Source organism: Mustelus asterias, chromosome 7 (assembly GCF_964213995.1).
Source record: "Mustelus asterias chromosome 7, sMusAst1.hap1.1, whole genome shotgun sequence".
In the NCBI taxonomy this organism is placed as follows: Eukaryota; Metazoa; Chordata; class Chondrichthyes; order Carcharhiniformes; family Triakidae; genus Mustelus; species Mustelus asterias.
Window position 1 is genome coordinate 140,025,090 of NC_135807.1, and position 23,187 is coordinate 140,048,276.

General features: G+C 43.1%; 1 protein-coding gene across 3 annotated transcripts in view; it reads right to left on the reverse strand.

Moving 5' to 3' along the window:
* Window positions 1-1,257: 1,257 nt before the first annotated feature.
* The window catches only part of bbs9 (Bardet-Biedl syndrome 9), a 384,043-nt gene continuing 362,113 nt past the window's right edge, over window positions 1,258-23,187 (reverse strand). For all 3 annotated transcript variants that reach the window (XM_078217175.1, XM_078217174.1, XM_078217173.1), the window contains one exon: window positions 1,258-1,939. In XM_078217175.1, the coding sequence (XP_078073301.1) occupies window positions 1,887-1,939 (53 nt within the window). In that variant the 3' untranslated portion in view covers window positions 1,258-1,886. The remainder of the gene's footprint in view (window positions 1,940-23,187) is intronic.

A 23,187-nucleotide genomic window follows, 5' to 3' on the forward strand; every position in this document is an offset into this window, starting at 1 on the left:
GCCTTGGGAATTTTCAAGTTCACCTGAGAGATCACACAGGGCTTTGGTTTAAGGCCTGATTAGAAAGATGGCATCTCTGACAGTGCAGCACTCCCTCAGAAGTGTCGCCCTATTTTATTTGCCCCAATCCTGCACTGGGGCTTGAACCCATGACCACTACCACAGAGGTAAGAACTCTACCCGTGATTCCCAGCCTTCCCTTTGGCAGAAGAAAAGACTTAGAAATAGCCTTTGACATTTATTCTGGTTTGCTATTGAACCACCTGCTTATATTACCAATCAATGTACAGTTTGGAATATTGAATACCAGGACTTGACTCAGTTAAAAAACTAAGGTCATAGTAAAAGAGAAATTGTGAGATGTAGAACTGGCAGCCAACTTGCTCTCACACTTTACACCATTGTACATAGGTTAAGTCCTACCCATTGTTGCATTATACATGCAGAAGCAGCACAGCCTATCCCACCAAAACCAGTCAGGTCATGGATTTAACAAAGTGATTGGTGTAAAGGATGGCACTGGATCGGTGAAACCAAACTGAGAAATAATTCAAAATTGTGACATGCTGATATTTTGCAATATTTCCTCAGTGATTAGTGCTGTATGCTGCATACACAAGAATATTCTGTCTGGGAAGGTAGCCAGTGTTAGAATATAACCAATGATAACATTGGATCTATTGTAGTGGCCAATGGGAACATGCTGTAAGGGTCAGCTGACCCAGTAAACTCTGTAACCAATAAGAAAATGATATGGTGGTCAGCTGATTCAGTATAAATAAGAAACTGCTGGGGTTTGTGGGAGTTTGGAGTAATGATGTTTCTTTATTAAACCTTTTTCTTTGATTTATAAATTGGAGTAAGTTGTGTTTCATTTTATTGCCTATAACTGAAGAGTTGGATCTGCTGGATCAACAGCCAGAGCCTGGTGATCAGCTAGCATCAGAGATAAATCGCGGCATCACCCAAGGGCTGACATATGCCACCATGATGATCAGCAGCTCCATGGGTTTGACAACAGGCGCCACATCAACAACAACAACATCACGACAACAAGCAACCCACATCGACACCTCAAAGGCCTGATCTGTTCAGCCCTCAGCAAACGTGCACCATATGAACTTACCTGATCCTCAACAGATTCGCTGCATATTCATCACCAAACATAGATGCAAGGATGCCAAGGACAAGTGATTAACACCAGGATTTATGATAAACGCTTTAATTTATTTAACCAGTAACTTTACATTTAGGAAAATGGATTAAAAAATGGTATCTTCCTTTATTTATTTGCTGTACGTATCTGAAAACAGTAACAAAATGAAATTTGTTGCATGAGATTGCAGCTTCTAAAAATGCCTGAGAATCCAGTTATTATTAAATAACAGCTAGTAAATCTATCGCTTGTTAGATCATTTAACAATTAAAGTCTAATGTTAACATGAATACAGTAATGATGCTGCGCACAATGTGAGGGAAGTGGGAGCACTAAAACTGAGTGCTGGGTATGTAACAAATGCAGTTTGGTAGCAGTCACACTTACCATCACGTTTTCCCCAGCAAAACATGTTTTACTGTAAATGCAATAATTTGTGTGTACTGGAAAGGATCAGTGTCTCTTCCAGTTGTGTTAAGTAAGTGTCATGAAACTTTTTGACCCCAGAAACTCTTGGAAAACAGGAACATCAAAAACTACTTACAGGAAGCTCCCACAGTCCACGCAGCTCTTAAACAAGCTCCATTTTGGCTCACTACAAGCTAGGGGACATTACACAGTTGCTATTGTGAAGATCATACATATGCAGTCTGATTTGGCTCCCACGGCACATTCTGGAGTCTGGTAATCAGAAGTTGTAGAAAAGCAAAGTCCAGCTGCTGGTCCACTCCTATCTGTCTTCAGGAATCACAGGGTTTTCCTCGACAGAATCCTGGGAACAATCTTGAAAACAAGAATTTAAGTGAAAGAAGATCAAACAGACTTAAATAAATCCGGTTGAAACAGTTTGAGTTTTTACTTACAGTTGTTTAATTTTGTGATTTTAATTTTATTTGTTAGGATTGTTGACAATCACAAAGGAACTTTAAATTAAGACAACAGACTTCAGTCTTACATTGAAACTAGAAGCAGCAAGAGGCCATTCGGCCCTTCCAGCCCGCTCCGTCATTCATTTTGATCATGGCTGATCAGCTCATTCAAAATCCTGATTCCCCCTTCCCCCCATATCCCTTGACCCCTTTAGCCCCAAGAGCTATATCTAATTTCTTCTCGACTGCATTCTGTGGGAGTGAATTCCACACATTCACCACCCTCTGGGTGAGGAAATTTCTCCTCACCTCAGTTCTAAAAGGTTTACCCCTTATCCTCAAACTATGACCCCTAGTTCTGGGCTCCCCCACCATTGGGAACATTCTTTCTGAATTTACCCTGTCTAACCCTGTTAGAATTTTATAAGTTTCTCTGAGATCCCCTCTCACTCTTCTAAACTCCAGTGAATATAATCCTAACTGACTTAGTCTCTCCTCATATGACAGACATGCCATCCCAGGAATCAGCCTGGTAAACCTTCACTGTACTCCCTCTATAGCAAGGACATCCTTCCTAATATAAGGACACCAAAACACACACAACAATTCAGATGTGGCTTCACAACACCCTATACAATTGCAGCAAAACATCGCTATACCTATACTCAAGTTCTCTCGCTATGAAGGCCAACATACCATTGCCTTCTTTACTGCCTGCTGTAGCTGCACACTTACTTTCAGCGACTGATGCACGAGGACACCAAGGTCTCGTTGAGTATCCGCCTCTCTCAATTTACACCCATTCAAGTAATAATCTGTCTTCCTATTATTGCTACCAAAGTGGATAACCTCACATTTATCCACATCATACTGCATCTGCCACACAGATGTCCACACACTCAGCCTGTCCAAATCACGCAACTCCCTCTATAAACTACAGGATTATTACTCCCTCCTATAGGGTTCAGGATTATTACTCCCTTTGTTCCTCTTGTTCTCTTAGCTTCTGTGATAATTACTAGTCTTGAACCATTTAAACTTTAAAACGTGAATCTTTATTACTGTTCCTTCCCTTCCAGAGATTTGTAATCTTTACTCCTGAACTGCCCGTAACAATAATTACAAAGATTACAAAACAATTCCATCTATATGTATTCTTTTGAAATCTGTTGCATGTAGGAACAAGATTTGTGAAAATACAAATTACTCTGTTTACATTGTGCAGCCACGAACAATCACAGTACCAGGGCTTAATTCGTTTCTGGTGATCAGCAATTCACAAAGTTTTTCACTGGCCATCAGACTCTCCCTATGCCCAACACAAACTGTCACATTGAGTTCAGGAGCCGCAAGAACGGTCTCCCCTGGGGCAAGGGCCTGTCTGCCTTGGGGCAAGGGACTGCCTGCCCTGGGGCAAGGGGCTGTCTGCCCTGGGGCAAGGGCCTGTCTGCCTTGGGGCAAGGGGCTGTCTGCCCTGGGGCAAGGGGCTGCCTGCCCTGGGGCAAGGGGCTGCCTGCCCTGGGGCAAGGGGCTGCCTGCCCTGGGGCAAGGAGCTGCCTGCCCTGGGGCAAGGGGCTGCCTGCCCTGGGGCAAGGGACTGTCTGCCCTGGGGCAAGGAGCTGTCTGCCTCCAAGCGCTGAAGCCATCTGTGGCAGTTACTTATGGACCTGTATGGGAACATGGAATATAGGAGCAGGAGGAGGCCATTCAGCCCATCAAGCCTGCTCCACCATTCAGTTTGATTATGGCTGATCATCTACCTCATTGCCACTTTCCCCCACTATCCCAATATTCCTTGATGCCAGTATCCAGGAATCTATTGATTTCCATCTTGAACAAGCTCAATGGTGGATCTTCCACAGCTATCTGGGGCAGAGAATTCCAAAGACTCACCACCATCTGAGCGAAGAAATTCCTCTTCATGTTAAATAGCCTACCCTTTATTCTGAGACCGTGTCCCCATCAGGGGAAAGATCCTATCCACATCCATCTTGTCACACTTTGCAATATCTTTGTAAGGTTCAATGACATCACCTCTCATTCTTTGAATCTCTGGAGAATACAGGCCCTGTTTCCTCATAAGACAATCTGGCCATCTCAGGAATTAGTCTGGTGAACCTCTGTTGCACTCCCTCTATGACAATTATATCCTTGGGTAAAATAAGCAATATTGTACATGAAACTCCAGGCACGGTCTCACCAAGGCTCTGTACAATTGCAGCAAGACATCTTTACTTCTGAACTCAAATTGCTTTGTGTTGAAGACCAAAATACCATTTGTCCTCCTAATTGCTTGCTACCTGCTATTAGCTTTTACTGAGTCATGAGGCGAAGAGGAGATAATGGTGTAATGGTAATATCACTGGACTTGTAATCCAGAGGTCCTGGCTAACGTTCTGGGGACACGGGTTCAAATCCCACCATTGCAACTGGTGGAATTGAAATTCAATAAATACTTTGGAACTGAAAAGCTAGTGTCAGCAATGGTGACCATGAAATCTTTGTTGATTGTCATAAAAATCCATCAGGTTTACTAATATTCTTTAGGGAAGAAAATCTGCTGCCCTTACCTGGATAAGGATCTATGATTCCAGATCCATATCAACGTAGTTGACTCCAAATTGTTCTCTGAAATGGTGTGGCAAACCACTCAGTCCAAGGACAGTTAGGGATGAGCAACAGATGCTGGACAATGGCCACATCCCGTGAAAGAATACATTTAAAAAATGAAGAAGGACACCCAGGACTCTGGGCATCAACGCTTCCCAGCCTCTCACTATCCACAGCAGTTTACTTCACACATTCACATTTTATTCCATCTATTATTGCCATGTTTTCCTCATAACACAACCCGCTCATTCCAGGTATTAATTTAGCAAGCCTTCTTTGGACTGCTTCTAATGCATTTACATCCTTCCTTAAATAAAGAGATCAATATCATAGTATTCCAGATGTGGTCTCACCAGTGTCCTGTACTGAAGCAGAATCTCCCCTTGCAATAAATGATAACATTCATTCTATTAGCTTTCCAAATTACTTGCTATATCTGCATACTAGCCTTTTGTGATTCATGCACTAGGACACCCAGATCCGTCTCTGAACCTAAAAGCTTTATGACTCTCACCATTTCAATAATACCATCCCTTTTCATTCTTCCTGCCAAAATGGACAATTTCACATTTTCCCACAATATACTCCATTCACCAGATCTTTGCCCACTCACTTAGCCTATCTGTATCCTTTTGTAGCCTCCTTATGTCCTCTTCAGAACTTACTTTCCTATCTATCTTTGTGTCATCAGCAAATTTAGCAATCATCCCTTCATCCAAACCATTTATGTAAATTGTAAACAGTTGAGGGCCAGCACTGATTCCTGTGGCACACCACAATGTGACTTGGTGTCTAACTTTAATGCCTCTGTGAAGTACCTTGGGATGGTTTATTGCATTAAAGGTGCTATATAAATCCAGGTTTCAAACAGAATTGACAAAGCAGCAACTCAAAGACTGGATTTGGGAAAAGTTCCAGTCCTGATTAGTTGACCTATTCTCCACTCTTCTGCCATCATAGAAATGGCCACCTGAAGAAGCCAAGGATTAATGATTCGTTCATCTCGAGCTGTAAGGATGATGCTCATTGATATAATATATTCAGTATCATGTACAGGGACTGGAAGCCTTGAAGACCTCTTTCAGATGAGCCTCTGGTTCCACTCCATCTGACGAAGGAGCAGCGCTCTGAAAGCTAATGGCATTTGCTACCAAATAAACCTGTTGGACTTTAACCTGGTGTTGTTAAAACTCTTACTGTGTTGGCACTCCTATCCCAGAGTCAGAATATTGCTCAAGCCTCATAGCAGCAGATTGAGTTCAATCCAAACTCACTCCAGCACACTGATCAGAGGTTGTGGGATTGTTGGAGAGATGCTGCACTTCAGGTGAGGCCATGTTGTCAGCTGCCACCCATTCTCAGGCAGCCTGGTGTGATATGTTTTTATAATGATAAACGAGCAGCCAGTTTACAATGTTTCACAGCAGGGGAACAGTGATTAGCACAGATTGCTACAAGAGACAGCAGCTCAGATTGTTGTAAACACCTGCAGTTATTCAAACCCAAGGCTGAGATTGAGTGATAACCTTCACTGTCCCCAGACTGTCTACATCCCCTCCCAAATGACAGCAATTGTATTTTCAGAAAACATTGAGGGAAAACTTGAAACGGGTCCGTTTTCTGAAAATCACAATCCACAGATTGGATTGAGCTGGTAACTGGAACTGAATGTAAACACACAGTGAAGAAGGTTATATGCCACTTTAAATATTTCACTGAGCTGTAGAGAATCACAGAACTGGACAATATCCAGGCTTGGTCCGACAAGTGACAAGTAACGTTCACGGCACATACATACCAGACAATGACCCTCTCCAACAAAAGAGAATCCAACCATCTACCCTTGACAATCAATGGCATTACCATTGCTGAATCCCCCACCTTCAACAACCTGGGGTCCCCATTGACCAGAAGCTGAACAGGACTCGCCATATAAATACTGTAGCTGCAAGAGCAGATCAAGGACTGGCAATTCTGCAAAATATAACTCACCTCCTCCCCAAAGCCCATCCACCATCAGAAGGCACAAGTCAGGGATGTAATGGAATACTCTCAAATGCCTGGATGAGTGCAGCTCCAACAAGACTCAAGAAACTGCACACCATCCAGGGCAAAGCAGCTGCTTGATTAGCACCCCATCCACCACTTTAAATATTCACACCCTCCACCACCAATGTGTAAGTAGCAGCACTGTGTACCATCTACAAGATGCTCTGCAGCAATTCAGCAAGGCTCCTTCAACAACACGTTACAAAATACACAACCTCTACCATCTATAAGGACAGGGTAGCAGATACCTGGGAAAACCACCACCTGTTCCCCTCCAAGCCACACGTCATCCTGACTTGGAAATATATCGCCGTTCCTTCACTGTCACTGGGTCAAAATCCTGTGTCTTCCTCCTAACAGCATTGTGAGTGTTCCTACAACACATGGACTGCAGCGGTTCAGGAAGGCAGCTCACTGCCACCTTCTCAAGGATAATTAGTGATGGGCAGTAAATGCTGGCCTAGCCAATGATGCCCACATCTCACAAAGGAGTAAAAGAAAATATTTTCACAGTTGGGTACAGTTTTGTTCCCATCCTATACCCTGTAATATCTTACTTCAGCAAGTCATTCAGATTCAAGCTTACATCATTCTCAAACTAGCTTAAACCTGATCAAGACAGCTTGGGCACTGGCCCATCCCTGGAAACTCTTCAGTTGAGCCTCATGCTCAAGTCCACAGCCTCCACATTACATAACCTGGCTGTAACTCCCCTCCTAGCAGGCATGCCTGGCTGATCAGGATCGTCTACAAACGATCCAGCCTTCAGGAGAACTGTGACCACGATCCAGCCTTCAGGAGAACAGTGACCACGATCCAGCCTTCAGGAGAACAGTGACCACGACACCACACAACCCTGCCACAGCAACCTCTGCAAGACGTGCCGGATCATCGACACGGATGCCATCATCTCACGTGAGAACACCATCTACCAGGAACACGGTACCTACTCTTGCAACTCGGCCAACGTTGTCTACCTGATACGCTGCAGGAAAGGATGTCCCGAGGCATGGTACATTGGGGAAACCATGCAGACGCTACGACAACGGATGAATGAACACCGCTCGACAACCACCAGGCAAGACTGTTCTCTTCCTGTGGGGGAGCACTTCAGCAGTCACGGGCATTCAGCCTTGGATCTTCAGGTAAGTGTTCTCCAAGGCGCCCTTCACGACACACGAGAGCGCAGAGTCGCTGAGCAGAAACCGATAGCCAAGTTCCGCACACATGAGGACGGCCAAAACCGGGATGTTGGATTTATGTTACATTATCAGTAACCCCCACAGCTTGCCTCCTGGACTTGCAGGCTGTCCTGTCTGGAGACAATACACATCTCTTTAACCTGTGCTTAATGCTCCCTCCACCCACATTGTCTGTATCTTTAAGACCTGGCTGGCTGTAGGGATTCGCATTCTAATCAGTATTCTGTAACTTGATTTTGTGTCTCTGTGCACTGTTTGAGAGCACATTTCCACTCCATCTGACAAAGGAGCAGCGCTCCGAAAGCTTATGGTATTTGCTACCAAATAAACCTGTTGGACTTTAACCTGGTGTTGTGAGACTTCTTACTGTGATCAGGATCCCCAATTGGCTGAGCAAAGACCTACAATTGACTGACCACCTCCAGGCACTCTCGTAAACCAGTGATTTGTGCCAGGCATCAACCAGTTCTGGCTGGCCAGGACCCACAGCTGGCCAGGACCCACAGCTGGCCAGGACCCACAGCTGGCCAGGACCCACAGCTGGGTGACCGGAATCCACATTTTCACTTGATTTAGTTAGGAAGCTGGGAACGGTGATCTATTGCTGGGAGGCTCTCTGGCATTAAACTGCTAGGTTCCTTCCTCGATTCCTCACTCGAAGGGAGTGACCAGTGAGGTTGATTTTGCAATCCAGTTCCCTCTGGGAGAACCATGCTTACAGGGAGCGTGGCTCAGAGTCAGAGATACAGTGCTCTCTTCAGGGAAGTTCCTACCCTGTGGTTTTTAATCCTAAATAGGACTGGTTTAAAAGTTCTGGATAATTTTGAAAGTAACACTTGGCTCTCTGACTATGTTGCGATGGAATCTACTGTACATAACAATCCCAGGCCAGGATGTAGTTAGATTGATGGGATTAGACAGAAAGCGATCGATAGTTGGATGGAGAAACAAGGTTGTAACTTAATAGGAGTTTTGCTGATGTCGTAAATTATGGGATTCAAACAGGAGCAGTTTATCAATGTCAAAAAAATGTGAAAACTGAATTACAACCCAAAACCCACTGCCAGCTTTGTGTTATTGCAAATAATACATTATGATTACATGAGTTGCACAGTTTCTGCTGTATTTTTAGTTGTACAGCGTGGTAAGGGTGCTGAGTAAGAACATGGACATTTGGTCTGAAAAGTTAAAGACCTCATAAACCAGGCAATTAATTACAAGTTAGCCTCTTTGGTTTTGTGGTAACAATTTACAGCATATACATTTTCCACATGGAAATCCCTCAATTTTTATCCAGTCCTTCCTTTGGTGTTTTGGGTTTAAGACAGACCATATGACTTACTCCCAGGCATTCTTGTGAGCCAGTGATTTCTGCCAACAAACACCAGTTTGAATCAATTGGGTGATAATCAGTTCCGTCAGATTGACTGGTTTGGAGATGTGGGATTTGGACACTAAACTGGAGACCTTTGAAAGAACTGTACAACGTAGTAATGTATGAAAACTACAAAAATCAAACTCCAACTCAAACACAAGAAAATTATTTTCATTATTCGCTCTGCATGAGCATCACTTTTTGGATTAAAACAATGAACTTGAATCTGGCGCTGAGTTGCAGCCTCTTTATATTACAGCTGTCAGTTCAGATTTACTCAAAATGATACATCTCACACTGCATGTGAGTATCCTGAGATCTCAGTGAGAATTCATTATCAGCTGCTGATTCTGACCCAGTCCCAGGCTCAATCCCCAGGGTGGACTAATGTTCTTGAACTCAGTTGGGGTGACAAGAGGGCACAAATTGGGCTCGACCTATTTATGCTAGTGAGAAATGGAAAACATCAAGTAAGGTTTCCACTCTGATCGCCAGCTGGCGACTTGGCCTGAACAGACTGCATGTCTTGAGTGTTGGGTATGGTTCAACAAAATCAGAAGCATTAACTTTTACAACAGAGAGAAGACCATGCAGGAAGATAAAAACACTGATGGGCAGGTAACGACCCTCTGATCCATTCAGCCTGTCCAGCACAGTTACAATACCTTGTAAATCACAATATATACACTCTGCAACCTACCCAAAACAATGTTATCTCTTGGAAGAAATGAAAAAACAGATAAAACCCAGGCTAATTTGTGGAAAAAAATCTCAGAATTACCTCTCCCACCCATCTAGGCGATCCAAAGTAACACAAGCATCACTCTGACCTTTCTTTTATTCTTAACCGAGAATTCCCATTACTATTGGGGACAGGACTCTTAACCATGTCTGTCTTATTTCCCACACTTCTGCTCTCACTCATTCCCCTCCCTCCCAGAGTCACAATAAGGTTCCTCTTGTCCTCACCTTCTACCCCACCAGCGTCCATGTTCAATGGCTCACCCTTTGCCATTTTCACCATCTGCAGCATGATGTCACTGCCAATAATACTTCTTCCCTTGTCTCCTCCTTCCAGCATTCTGAAGGAACCATTCTCTCCACAACACTCCGGTCCACACAGCTACCCCCAACATTAATTTTACTTTTCACGCTACTGTTCCACGCATGCACAGGAAATACAACACCTGCACTTTGACCTCCTCCAGCTCCACCAACCAGGAAGGAGGCAAATCACTCAAATCGCTTCTTGTAAAACAGTGATTCACATTGACTGCTTTCGATTCCGTATACTGCACTCCCTGTTCACGTTGTTCTACACTGGGGAGACCAAACACAGACTGGATGATTGCTTTATGGGTCATCTCTGCTCAGTCTTCAAGCATGACTCTGAGCTTTAAGCTGTCTGTTATTTTAATTCTTTGCTCCATCCACTCTGGTGTCATGAAGTTCAACAGAAACTCAATGAACTGAACTGGATTTGGCTCTTTAGAGCCTTCCAAATTCAACACCAACTTCAACAATCTCAGATCTTCATCTTTGCTCTAGGTGTCAATAATAATTCTTCTGTTTCCATTTCCACCTTCTTCTGACCCACCTTTGGTCTCTTGTCCTGTTGCCATCTCCTTTTTCCTTGTACCATCATCCTCTTTGTCATTTAATCTTTCCTGCCTTCCCATCCGATCACAGAACTTTTCTCTCCTCCACCCCTCCCACTGTTTCCGTACTTGCTTCAAACCTGTCACATCTCAAATCTTTCTAGTTGTGCTGAAAGCTCAAACTTTAAAGATTAACTTTGTCTTTCTGTCCACAGGGAAGATATATCCAGCATTTTCTGTTTTTATTTCAGGTTTCCAGCATCTGCTGTATTTTGCTTTTGTTCCAAGTAGATTTTTGTGGAAGGAATATGAACAGATATGTTGGAAAGGGAGCTCCGAGTTAAGATATGGATCAGCTATAAGCTGAGTGAATGTTGGAACAGGTTCAAGATGTTGATTGGCCTCCTCCTATTCCTATGAGGAAAAGTAGGTTAGATATTGAGGTGCTGAGACAGCCTGTCCCATCTCATGCTCTTTGGGAGTTGCTGCAACTGAGGACAAGCTTTCTGCCACCCCAATGAATCAAGTGTTTTTTTTTTAACCTCTGCTGGCCTGTCAAGCTCACTTAGTGACATGCTGGCCCCTTTGCCCTATTCCAGCATGGCATTATTGGACTTAGTACTGGGCACAGCATCTTGCTGTGCAGACCCCTTGCTAGCACACTAACTTTTTCTTTGTGTGGGTGCCTTTTTTGACAATGTCTGACTTAATGGAGATGAACAAAAAGCTGGAAGTCTACACGAGCATCCAGACACTCAGATCCTGCAAGCAGCAGCTCACATGCAACCACACACAAGGAATCTGGAAGAGTCAGCAACATAGAGGGTCAAGTGGAGGTGACTGGGATGTGTATTGATGAAGGGAGGTCTAGTGTCCAAACCGGCAGTGTCCATGATTGTGACCTTGCATACACAACTGAACTTACTAAATCAACATAAGCACTTCACACAGGAATATTGGAACTGAAATAGGCCATTCAGCCCTTCAAGTCTGTCCCACCATTCAATAGAAAGGTGCTTGATCTGAAGCTTAACTCCATCTACCCACCTTGGTTCCATAACCCTCAATACTTTAATCCTTTTTGAATTTGCACAGCTTCTTGTGTGACATGGTGGTGAAGATCCATTGGCTCTGGTATCAGCAGAGGCAGATGTTAGGTGTGGACCTTCTAAAAACAACTGTGTCACTGAGACTATGAGGAAGCCTGTAGTCAGTGTGGCTGGAAGAAAACCTTCCAGTGAGTGTAGTCAGGTCTGATACAAGTTAGAAGATTCTGGACTGTCAGAGGTCAAAGGTATGACTAACATACACAGAAATGACGTCTTCTTTGTAAATCTGTGACAAGAAACATGAGTATCTTCAGGGGACTGAAGATACAGTGTATTTGCTGGGGTATTTTCCATCATTTTGAAATGAGTTAGCTGTAATGGTTTAAACAACAGAGTTGAGTCCAGAACCAGAGGACAGTTTAAACTTAGAAATTGTCTAGAGAGAAAGGTAATCCCATAACAACAGAGAAAGCCCATGAAAGAGAGGGGGCCATAAACCTTACTTTATATTTTAATATTTTATTATTTAATCAGTGTTTGAGATGAAATGAAGCTACTGGTATTTATTCTGACTGTTAATCCATACATATATTTTCTGCCTATAAAAAAAAGCACCTTAAAAATTTGTATCTGGCCCATCTCACAAAGCGTTTCTCATCCAGCTTCAGAAGCAGTGAGAAGGAAGTTTTAACAGAATTAACATCTCACATTAACCCTGTTTCTCTCTACACAGCTGCCAACTGACTTGCTGAGTATTTCCAGCAATTTCTCTTTGTATTTCAGAATTCCAGCATCTACAGTATTTGTGTGAAAGACAAAGGATGCCATCTTACCAGCCATTCCCACTGGGCATTCCCACTGCAACGAGCTTGGAGAATTTGGCACCGTTCACTGCAGCGGGATGGGAACATCCTGCCAGCATGAACGGCCGTAACATTCCAGCCTTAATGTCCAGTTCCAAGCACAAAGGATGCTTTTTGTTACATTGCTGTTGTGTTAGTGCATCATTAGAAAAGAGCAAACTCCTGACCTCAAAACAAGAGAAAGCACATACATGATTAACTTGGAGAAAATATCTGAGGAAGGAGCAGCGCTCTGAAAGCTAATGGTATTTGCTACCAAATAAACCTGTTGGACGTTAACCTGGTGTTGTTAAAACTCTTACTGTGTTTACCCCAGTCCAACGCCAGCATCTCCACATCGAAAATATCTGAGACAGACCCAAAACCTCCAATATGCACACACTGTAATGTCAACAATTCCTTCAACACATTGCAAAGCTCTGGATCCTCTTAACTAGTTACAACCAATGCCAAGACACTGTGAACCTGTATGTTCTCCCTGCCCCATACACACGCACAAACTATTGCTACAAGATATTCACAACCAGGGGAGACAGTGGTGTAGTGCTAACGTCACTGAGCTAATAATCCAGAATCCCAGGCTAATGCTTTGAGGACACAAATACAAATCCCACCACTGCAGTTCGTAGAATTTAAATTCAATTGACAAATTCAATTCCTGAATAAATCTGGAATTGAAAGCTAGTCTCAGCAATGGTGACCTTGAAACGATCATTGATGGTTGTAAAACCCATCCAATTCACTAACTTCCTTTAGGGAAGGAAATCTGCCATCCTTCCCTGCTCTGGCCTATATATGTCTCCAGACCCACAGCCATGTGACTGACTCTTAACTACCATTAGAAATGGTCTAATAGTCTGCTCAATTGTACCAAACTGTTAGAGATATCAGATGGGCTTCAGCTGTTCAAGAAACCAGCTCACCACCACCTTCTCGAGGACAATTAAGATGGGTAACAAATGCTGGCCTAGCCGGTGATCCCACATCCTATGAAAGAATTATAAAAAACATTTCCACAAATCTTTGTGCTAGCGGTGTTTTCCTTACAGCGGAGAAGGCTGAGGGGGGAACCTAACTGAAGTACATCCATCAACATGAAGTGCTTTGAAAGGTTTGTCATGGCACAAGTCAACTCTGGTCTCCCAAATTGCCTGGATCCACCATAGTTCACCTATCGCTGCAACAGGTCCACAGCAGATGTCATCTCCCTAGCCCTGCATTTAACCCTGGAACACCTAGATAACAAAGATACCTTTGTCAAACTCCTATTTAGTGACTACAGCTCAGCCTTCAACACCATTATTCCAAACTCTGTGGCCTGGGGATGCCTCGGAAAAGCAGCCAGCATAATCAAGGACCTCACGCATCCCGGACATACTCTCTTCCACCTTCTTCCGTTGGGAAAAAGATACAAAAGACGGAGGTCATTTAGCAACCAACTCAAGAATAGCTTCTTCCCTGCTGGTGTCAGACTTTTGAATGGACTTACCTCGCATTAAGTTGATCTTTCTCTACACCCTAGCTATGACTGTAACACTACATTCTGCACTCTCTCGTTTCCTTCTCTATGTACATACAGTATGCTCTGTCTGTATAGTGCGCAAGAAACAATACTTTTCACTGTATACCAATACATGTGACAATAATAAATTAGATCAAATCTAGAAAATGAGGGACTTAGATAGGGTAGATAGGAAGAAACCTTTCCCCTTAGTAGAGGGCTGAATAGCCATGGGGTATAGATTTAAGGGACAGGGCAGGATATTTAGAGGGGATTTTCCCCAGAGGATGGTGGGAATCTGGAACTCACTGCCTGAAAAGGTGGTAGAGGTGGGAATGCTCACAATGTTTAAGAAAAAATTTAATGAACACTTGGAACGCCATAGCATACAAAGCTATAGTGCTGGAAAATGGGATTAGAATAGATAGGTGCTTGATGGCCAGCGCATACATGATGGGCCAACGGGTCTCTTGCTATACTGTAAAACCCTATGACTCTATGACACCATTTTTTAATGGCTTCATAAAAGCATCAAGCAAGATCTGGGACAGTCAGGGGTGATTCAATACAAAATACCTCAGCTTGGAAAACAACATTTGCAAATGCTGACAGGACTGGGGGAATTTGCTGATACTTGGCATATATCACTGCACAGCATCTCACTTTGGTAATAATGTTTCATTGGAAAATTGACTGACACAGAAGGGCATAACACAACAATTAGCACATGCAATAAAATTAACCTCTAAGTAAATAATCCTTATCCAATCTTCTAAAATGCATCAAGCTCTTCAGCCCACTATCATACAGTCTGGAGCTAAAATGCTATTTGGAAGAATACATCAGGAATGTGCTGGTAAATTTATTCATCTTCCAAGAAATTTTATAAAATTAGTTTGAGTTTACTGGAGGCTCCTGCATTCCAGGTAATCTCACTTTGAGGTGTGATCAGGGAAAGTTGGTCTACTGCATGTTTTATTAGTTTCTGACTTCTGTGAAATAATTAGTGGTTCTGCAGTGAGTGGCTGTTATACATTGTACATAAAAGTGCAGAGCATTTGCAGCACAGAAACAGGCATTCAGTCACGCAGATCCTGTGAGCCTCCTCACACCCTTCTTCATCTCACCTCAACAACATATCCTTCCAGTTAGATACACTGCCTCGAGCCACAGTGATTCACCATGTATGTATCTTGAGTATTGCAAATGACTTTTTAGAACACCTTTTTTATGCTGCAATCAGGGGACTGTAAAGGGATTGTTGCTGATTTTTCATTTACTATTAAAACTTTGCATTTGTGCAGTAGGAAAAAATGCCACAGAAATTAAACCAGGGCCAAAGAATGATTAAACTGGTGCAAGCACATCATCAAAGACTGCTTTTATATGATAAATACAATACCTTTGACTCTACATTCTGGGGCCTCTTGGCAGATGATTCTGATGTTGCAGCCAGCTGTACGTGGCCAGGGTTTGAGAAACTGGTGATACAAGCATAGGTTTCCTCTGGTATAAAACAGCTTAAAGGACAGAATAATCTGGATGTGTTGCAATAATTTTTTCCCTTCAATTTCTGCAATATGCAGGAGGAATAAGAATAAAAAAAGGGTTCTTTAAATAAATGAATCTCGGCTGCTGTTATAACATTGGAAAAGTCTGTTAGCTTTGAAGCCAGAGATATTGAAAGGGACTCAGTAGATTTGTTCTGTAAATCTCAAGCCAAATCAGAAACAGCGGATTTGGAAGGTCCTCAGATCTACGAAGCAATCAAGGCGCTGTCCACTCTGAGTTTGGCACGTCTCAAGGTCTTGGATCAGCAAATGGTCAAGGTTCCTAAGTTGCAGCCAGTGAGAAGGAATGCACTGTTGCCAGCAGATCACATCAATCATCCTGATATACCAGAGTGGTAATTTTCCAAATTGGTTCTTCTGGTTGGTGAGGAGAGCCACCAGGGAAGCAAAGGAGGAATATTCAACTCAAACATTCACCAAGTAAACCTATAGAAATCAACATTTTCTTAGATGAATGCGCCATAGTATCCCTATCCTCAAACTAAATCACAGACATGATGCACAGAACGGCCACCACACCATACCAAGTGTTTGGAGGTCATCAGAGATTCCCCAACATGGTGGGTGTGAAGGACCACTTAAATCACAAAAATTGGATAATTTTGAAACAATGTTGTATTAGGGATGAAAAGGGGAACTTGCAAATGGAAGCAGGAGAACTAGCGGAGGTATTAAATGAGTACTTTGCATCTGTCCTTACAAAGGAAGAATATGCTACCCAGGCCAAGGTGAGGGAGGAGGTAACTGGGACACTAGAATATTTTACAATTGAGAAGTAGGAGATGTTAAAAAGGCTATCTATATTTAAAATAGATAGGGTACCAGGACTGGATGAGGTTCATCAAAGTGTATTGAGGGAAATAAGAGTGGAAATTGCAAAAGTGATAATCTTCCAGTCTTCTTTAGACACAGGATGCTGCTGGAGGATTAGAGAATTGTGACTGTTACACCCTTGTTCAAAAACAGTGCAAGGATAAACTGGCAGTGGGAGTAAAACTTCTGGAGAGAGAATAGAACCAATGTTTTGAGTCTAGATGACTCTTCTTCAGAGCCCTGCTGAAGGGTTATCTAGCCTCTATTCTCTCTCCACAGATGCTGCCAGACCTGCTGTGATTTTCCAGCATCTTCTGTTTTTGTTTCAGATTTCAGCATCTGCAGTATTTTGCTTCTTTATTATTGTAAAACTTCTGGAAACTATAGGTCAGGACTAAATCAGTAGTCACCTAAAGAATTGCAGGATAATTAAGGAAAGCCAGCATGGATTCATGAAGGGAAAATCACGTTTAACTAACATGCTGGAGTTTTTTGAGGAAGTAAGAGAGAAGGATAATAAGAGCAACACTGTCGATATGGTGTATTTGGATTTTCAAAAGGAATTTGATACAATGCCACACAACAGGCTTTTGAGTAAAATTCTAACTCATGGAATAAAAGGGAACGTTGGATAAGAAATTGGCTAAGTGACAGGAAACAGAATAGTGATAAATGTTGGTTATCAGATTGGAGGAGGGTTTGCAAATGGGAGTAGAGTTCCCCAGGGGTCAGTGTTGTGACCTTTGCCCTTCCTAATATGTATTAATGACCTCGGCTGTGGTGTTCAGGTCATGATTTCAAAATTCAAGATGATGCAAAGATTGGAAATGTTGTCAACTGTGATGAGGATAGATTTGAACTTCAAAAGGGCATAGACATACTGGTGGTTAGGGCAGAGAAGTGGAAGATGAGGTTCAATGCAAAGAAGTGTGAGGTGATTCATTTTGGCAGGAAGAATAAGGAGTGACAATATAAAGTAAAGGGAGAAACTCTAAAGGAGGTGCAGGAACAAAGGGACCTCAGTGTATATGTATATAACTTGTTGAAGATAGAAGGGCATGTTGAGAGAACACTTAATAGAGAATACGGTATCCAAGATTTTATAAATAGGGGCATTGAGTACAAGAGTAAGGAGGTCATATTGAACTTGTATAAGATACTAATTGGGCCTCATCTGGAATACTGCATTCAGTTCTGTACACCATACTTGGGGAAGGATGTGAAGGCATTGAAGAGAGTATAGAAGAGATTCACAAGAATGATTCCAGGGATAAAGAACTGTAACTATGAAGATAGGTTGAGAGGTTGGATCAGTTTTCTTGGAGAAAAGAAGGCTGAGAAGAGATTTGATGGAGGTACCCAAGGTCCTGAGTGGTATGGACAGGGTCAATCTCAGAAGACTAAAGAAATTTGGCAGGTCAGCTACGAGTCTCACCAACTTTTATAGATGCACCATAGAAAGCATTCTTTCTGGTTGCATCAAAGCTTGCTAGGGCTCCTGCTCTTCCCAGGACTGCAAGGAACTACAGAAGGTCATGAATGTAGCCCAATCCATCACGCAAACCAGCCTCCCATCCATTGACTCTGTCTACACTTCCCGCTGCCTTGGCAAAGCAGCTAGGATAATTAAGGACCCATGCACCATTCTCTCTTCCACCTTATTCCTTCGGGAAAAAGGTACAAAAGTCTGAGGTCACGTACCAACCGACTCAAGAACAGCTTCTTCCCTGCTGCCATCAGACTTTTGAATGGACTTACCTTGCATTATGTTGATCTTTCTCTACACCCTAGCTATGACTGTAACACTACATTCTGCACTCTCTCATTTCCTTCTCTATGAATGGTATGCTTTGTCTGTATAGCATGCAAGAAACAATACTTTTCACTGTATGTTAATACATGTGGCAATAATAAATCAAATAAAAAGTGAGAAACTGTTCCCGCTGAAGTGTACAACAAGAAGCAGAAGGCACAGATTAAAAATGGGTAAAAAGAGTAAAAGTGATTTAAGAAAAAATGTTTTCATCCAGAGGGAGGTTGGAGTCTGAAGGAAACTTCCTGAGAAGGGGTGAAGACAGGTTTGAATGAGGAATTCAAAAGGAAGTTGGATTGCTATCTGAAAAGAATGTGCATGATTAGGGGGATAAGGCAGGGGAGTGGGACTAGACAGAATGCTCTTCAAGAGAACCAGTGCAGACTCGATGGGCTGAATGGCCTCCTTCTGCACAGCAAAGATTCTGCAAATCTGTATCACATCTTTGTCTCATGCACTACATATGGCATTATCTAATGGCAAAACATATCCCCACTTACTGTGCTCATCCCAAATCTGTGCTGAGCCCAGATTCATGTAATTACAAACAAAAATGAACTGTCAGTGTTGATAAAGCTATCTGGACATTGCTTTCACAGAGTAGGTTGATAGGTAGAGCTCATGAGGTTTATAGAAACATAGAAAAACTACAGCACAAAACAGGCCCTTCGGCCCCACAAGTTGTGCCGAACATATCCCTACCTTTTAGGCCTACCTATAACCCTCCATCCTATTAAGTCCCATGTACTCATCCAGGAGTCTCTTAAAAGACCTTATTGAGTTTGCCTCCACCACCACTGACGGCAGCCGATTCCACTCGCCCACCACCCTCTGTGTGAAAAACTTCCCCCTAACATTTCCCCTGTACCTACACCCCAGCACCTTAAACCTGTGTCCTCTCGTAGCAGCCATTTCCACCCTGGGAAAAAGCCTCTGAGAGTCCACCCGATCGATGCCCCTCAACATCTTACATACCTCTATTAGGTCTCCTCTCATCCTACATCTCACCTAGGAGAAAAGACCGAGCTCCCTCAGCCTATGCATCATGCATCACTGTCAGAAGAGGTTTCTGTGAAGCATGATGCAATGAAGCAAGCTATCCTTTATGCATATAAGTTGGTTCCTGAGGTGAACAGGTGAAATTTTAGACTAGAAGCAAATAGCCTGGGCAGACTTCTTTCGAGCTTGAGAGGGTAAAACAAAGTAATTTGACCATTGGATACAGGCAGGAAAGGTAGAGACAACATATCAAGCTCTTAGGGAAGCAATTCTCTTGGAAGACTTCTAAGATTCACTTCCTCCACTAATTAGAACCCATGTTGAAGACCAGAGGTTAAAACAGCTCGACAACTCCAGCGTGATGCCACCACCAAACACATCTTCCCTTCACTCCCTCTGTCAGAATTCTGCAGAGACCGTTCCCTCTGGGATAACCTAATTCACTCCTCCATTATACCCAACACCTCTCCCGTCACTCATGGCACCTTCCCATGCAATCACAGAAGGTGTAACACCTGTCCCTTTACCTCTTCCATGTTTACCATCCAAGGTCCAAAACACTCATTCCAGGTTAAGCAGTGTTTCACTTGCGCCTCTTTCAATTTGGTCTATTGCATTTGCTGCTCCCAATGTGGTCTCCTCTATATCGGAGAGACCAAGCGTAGACTGGGTGACCGCTTTGCTGAGCATCTTCGGTCTGTGCGCAATCAGGACCCTGGCCTTTCGGTTGCTGCCATTTTAACACACGATGCTGCTCCCATGCCCACATGTCTGTCCTTGGCCTGCGGCAATGTCATGATGTGGAGATGCCGGCGTTGGACTGGGGTAAACACAGTAAGAAGTCTCACAACACTAGGTTAAAGTCCAACAGGTTTATTTGGTAGCAAAAGCCACTAGCCTTCGGAGCACTGCTCCTTCGTCAGGTAAGTGGGAGTTCTGTTCACAAACAGGGCATATAAAGACACAAACTCAATTTACAAAATCTCACTAACTGTCTTGTCTGGAGACAACACACATCTGTTTAACCTGTGCTTAACGCTCTCTCCACTCACATTGTCTGTACCTTTAAGACTTGATTACCTGTAAAGATTCGCATTCCAACCATTATTTTGTAAATTGCATAATTTTGTAAATTATGCAAAAGACTTGAAAAGTTAGGACAAATTATGAAACTTCAGCAGAAGAAGGTAATTAAGGATGCTCAAAGAGAAATGGAAACTACCTGTTCAAAATGGGATTCGGAGAAACAAGATCATAAAAAGTTTAGAGATCGAACCAAGCAGGAATATGAAACCCTTTTGAGTGAACATAAGACGAATTTCAACAAAGTCCTTGAAATGGCTAAAAGAGATTTTGACCAGAGAAGAAATGCACAAAAAGGCCATTTTAACTTTGCAAAATCAAAATGAAAATTTACCACATTTTGTTTGGAAAACGAGCTCGAGGATGTAATTATGCCTCAGGTTATCGAAAAGGACAATTGGGCCGAGGTCTTAAATGAAACATTGCTTACTGTGTTAAACAGAAGGAAAAGAAACACAAGGTTGAGTTATGATAATGTTATGATGTATAAATTCTGACCATCTTGTTTCATTTATCACTGTTAAATCATTGTAATGATACAATATGACGTGTTGAGATGAAAAGTTTACTTGTATGATGTAACAAGCTATTTTGTTAGATATTCATGGTGATAAGCTGGTGTGAAGCAGATGCAAGGCCATTGTAAAGATGCTCTTTCAGAGAGTCAGTGCAGATTTGATGGCTCGAATGGCCTCCTTCTGCACTATAGAGATTTTAAGGTTCAACTCATACGATCATGGGCTGATTTTTAACCCCACCCGACTCGCTCCTCATACTCCCTGAAAGATTAAACATCTGTAAATATTACTGTGAGTCATGTATATGCAACTGTCCCAGTGTGCTTTGTAAATCGCCATCTTAGGTGGCCTATTTGGCCACAGTAAGTATTACTGAGAGTCATGTATATGCAATTGACTACAACAGCAACAATGATTATTCACATCCTCACGGTGCCGCAGAAACTCAGTGATCCACACGGCTGGTCAGTCAGCTAGAAAGACCAGCAAGGTCCAAATGATCTTCCTGAACTATCTGAAGTTAATTGATTTTGAGGTCATCATTTAGTTACCCTGTCCCTGGGCTTTGGACCATATTGGAGAGAGACAAGTTCTTGTGCAACTGTATCTAGCAAGGAGTTAATTCCTTCAGGGGAGGTGAGGGAAATGGTGGAGTTCGATGATGAGATTGTTACAGTGTGTTAGAAGGCACCACAACATTATCGGGCAAAATCTTGAGCTCGCATTCGCTGCCTGTGATGTTACTGGCGGGGGCACAAGATCTGGATACCGCAGTTCTTGCCGGTAAAAACGCGACTTTGGATCTTTCCTGCCCCTCACCGGTGACATCATGGGCGTGGACCTGCTTTGCATGCATTTAACTATTATTAACCCACCCCCTTACAATATTTTGACCCCCGCCATATCTTCAAACCACACTAATGTGACGTCGCACAGACGTGAATCTGTCGTGGGGGTCTCCCCGGGGGTGTAAAGGTGAGTATCACCTCTGGCGAAGAAGGACATAGCCACGCAGTGCCCTACAATACCCCTGGTGCTGCCCCTTGGCACAGGTTGGCACTGCCAGGTTGACACCATGTTCATGGATGGGCCCCAGTGAGAGCCTTATGGTGGGGGAGGTTGGGGGGGGGGGGGAGATGTAATTCATGAAGCTGCAGTTGTAACCCAGGAGCAGTCCAAGCAGAAGGGGACAGCGGCACTGGCTAATGTGCGGGGAGTGCTGTTCACTCCAACTGTGAGGGGGAAGGGGCCAATGATCTCCACGGGAGGGGGGGGGGGGTGGCGAGGGGTTGTGAATGCTGGCTCTGATCAAGGGTGGGGTGGGGAGGGGAGCTCCTGAAGCTTAGTGATGAGGTGGGCACAGGTTTATTGCAGTTCTGATCAGGGAGGCCTTTAAACATGGTGCCCTGATCTCTGAGCAGCCGGGCTTTGCCGGTGTGTTTATCTATGCCCCCCTGTGGGATGACATATGCCATGCCCCCTTGATCGTCCTTTGGCAGAATCTGTAGAGAAACATGACAGGTTTCTCGCCAGAAACTCTACCATCTTTTGGTAAGTTTCCCCCCACAGATACGGCTAACATAACAGCAATCGTTACATTTAATGCCAGAATATAAACAGTGGTCCTTTCAAAGCCCAAAACACCTCGGGTCCTTGGATAATAGCTCAGTGAACGGTTTTGGAGGGAAAATCCATAAGAATCCCACTGATGGAGGGATCAGCTGCTCAGTACATTTTGCAGCAAATTTTATTCTGCTGAATGAGGTACACACTTACAACCACATTTATGTCAACTACACCTATCTCCACCAGAATTAATCGACTGATTGTCTGATGCATTGCCATTATTTTTCAAACGGTTTAGGAACATTAACATTTATAATGCAGAAAATGATCCCTATTCAATCCTACAGGATCAAATAATTAGTAAACAATTAAAAATTGTCTTGTCTGTGTAATTTAAAACACTCTTAGGCACCAGTCATTTTTGTTTTTTTTATAGAGATTGAAGTTACTGGGTAAGGAAAGATGAAGGTTTATCCAGTTCACCTTCTCCCATCGTGTTAATCCCATGATACAATGATAATGGAGTTATTCACGAAGCACAATGATCAATCT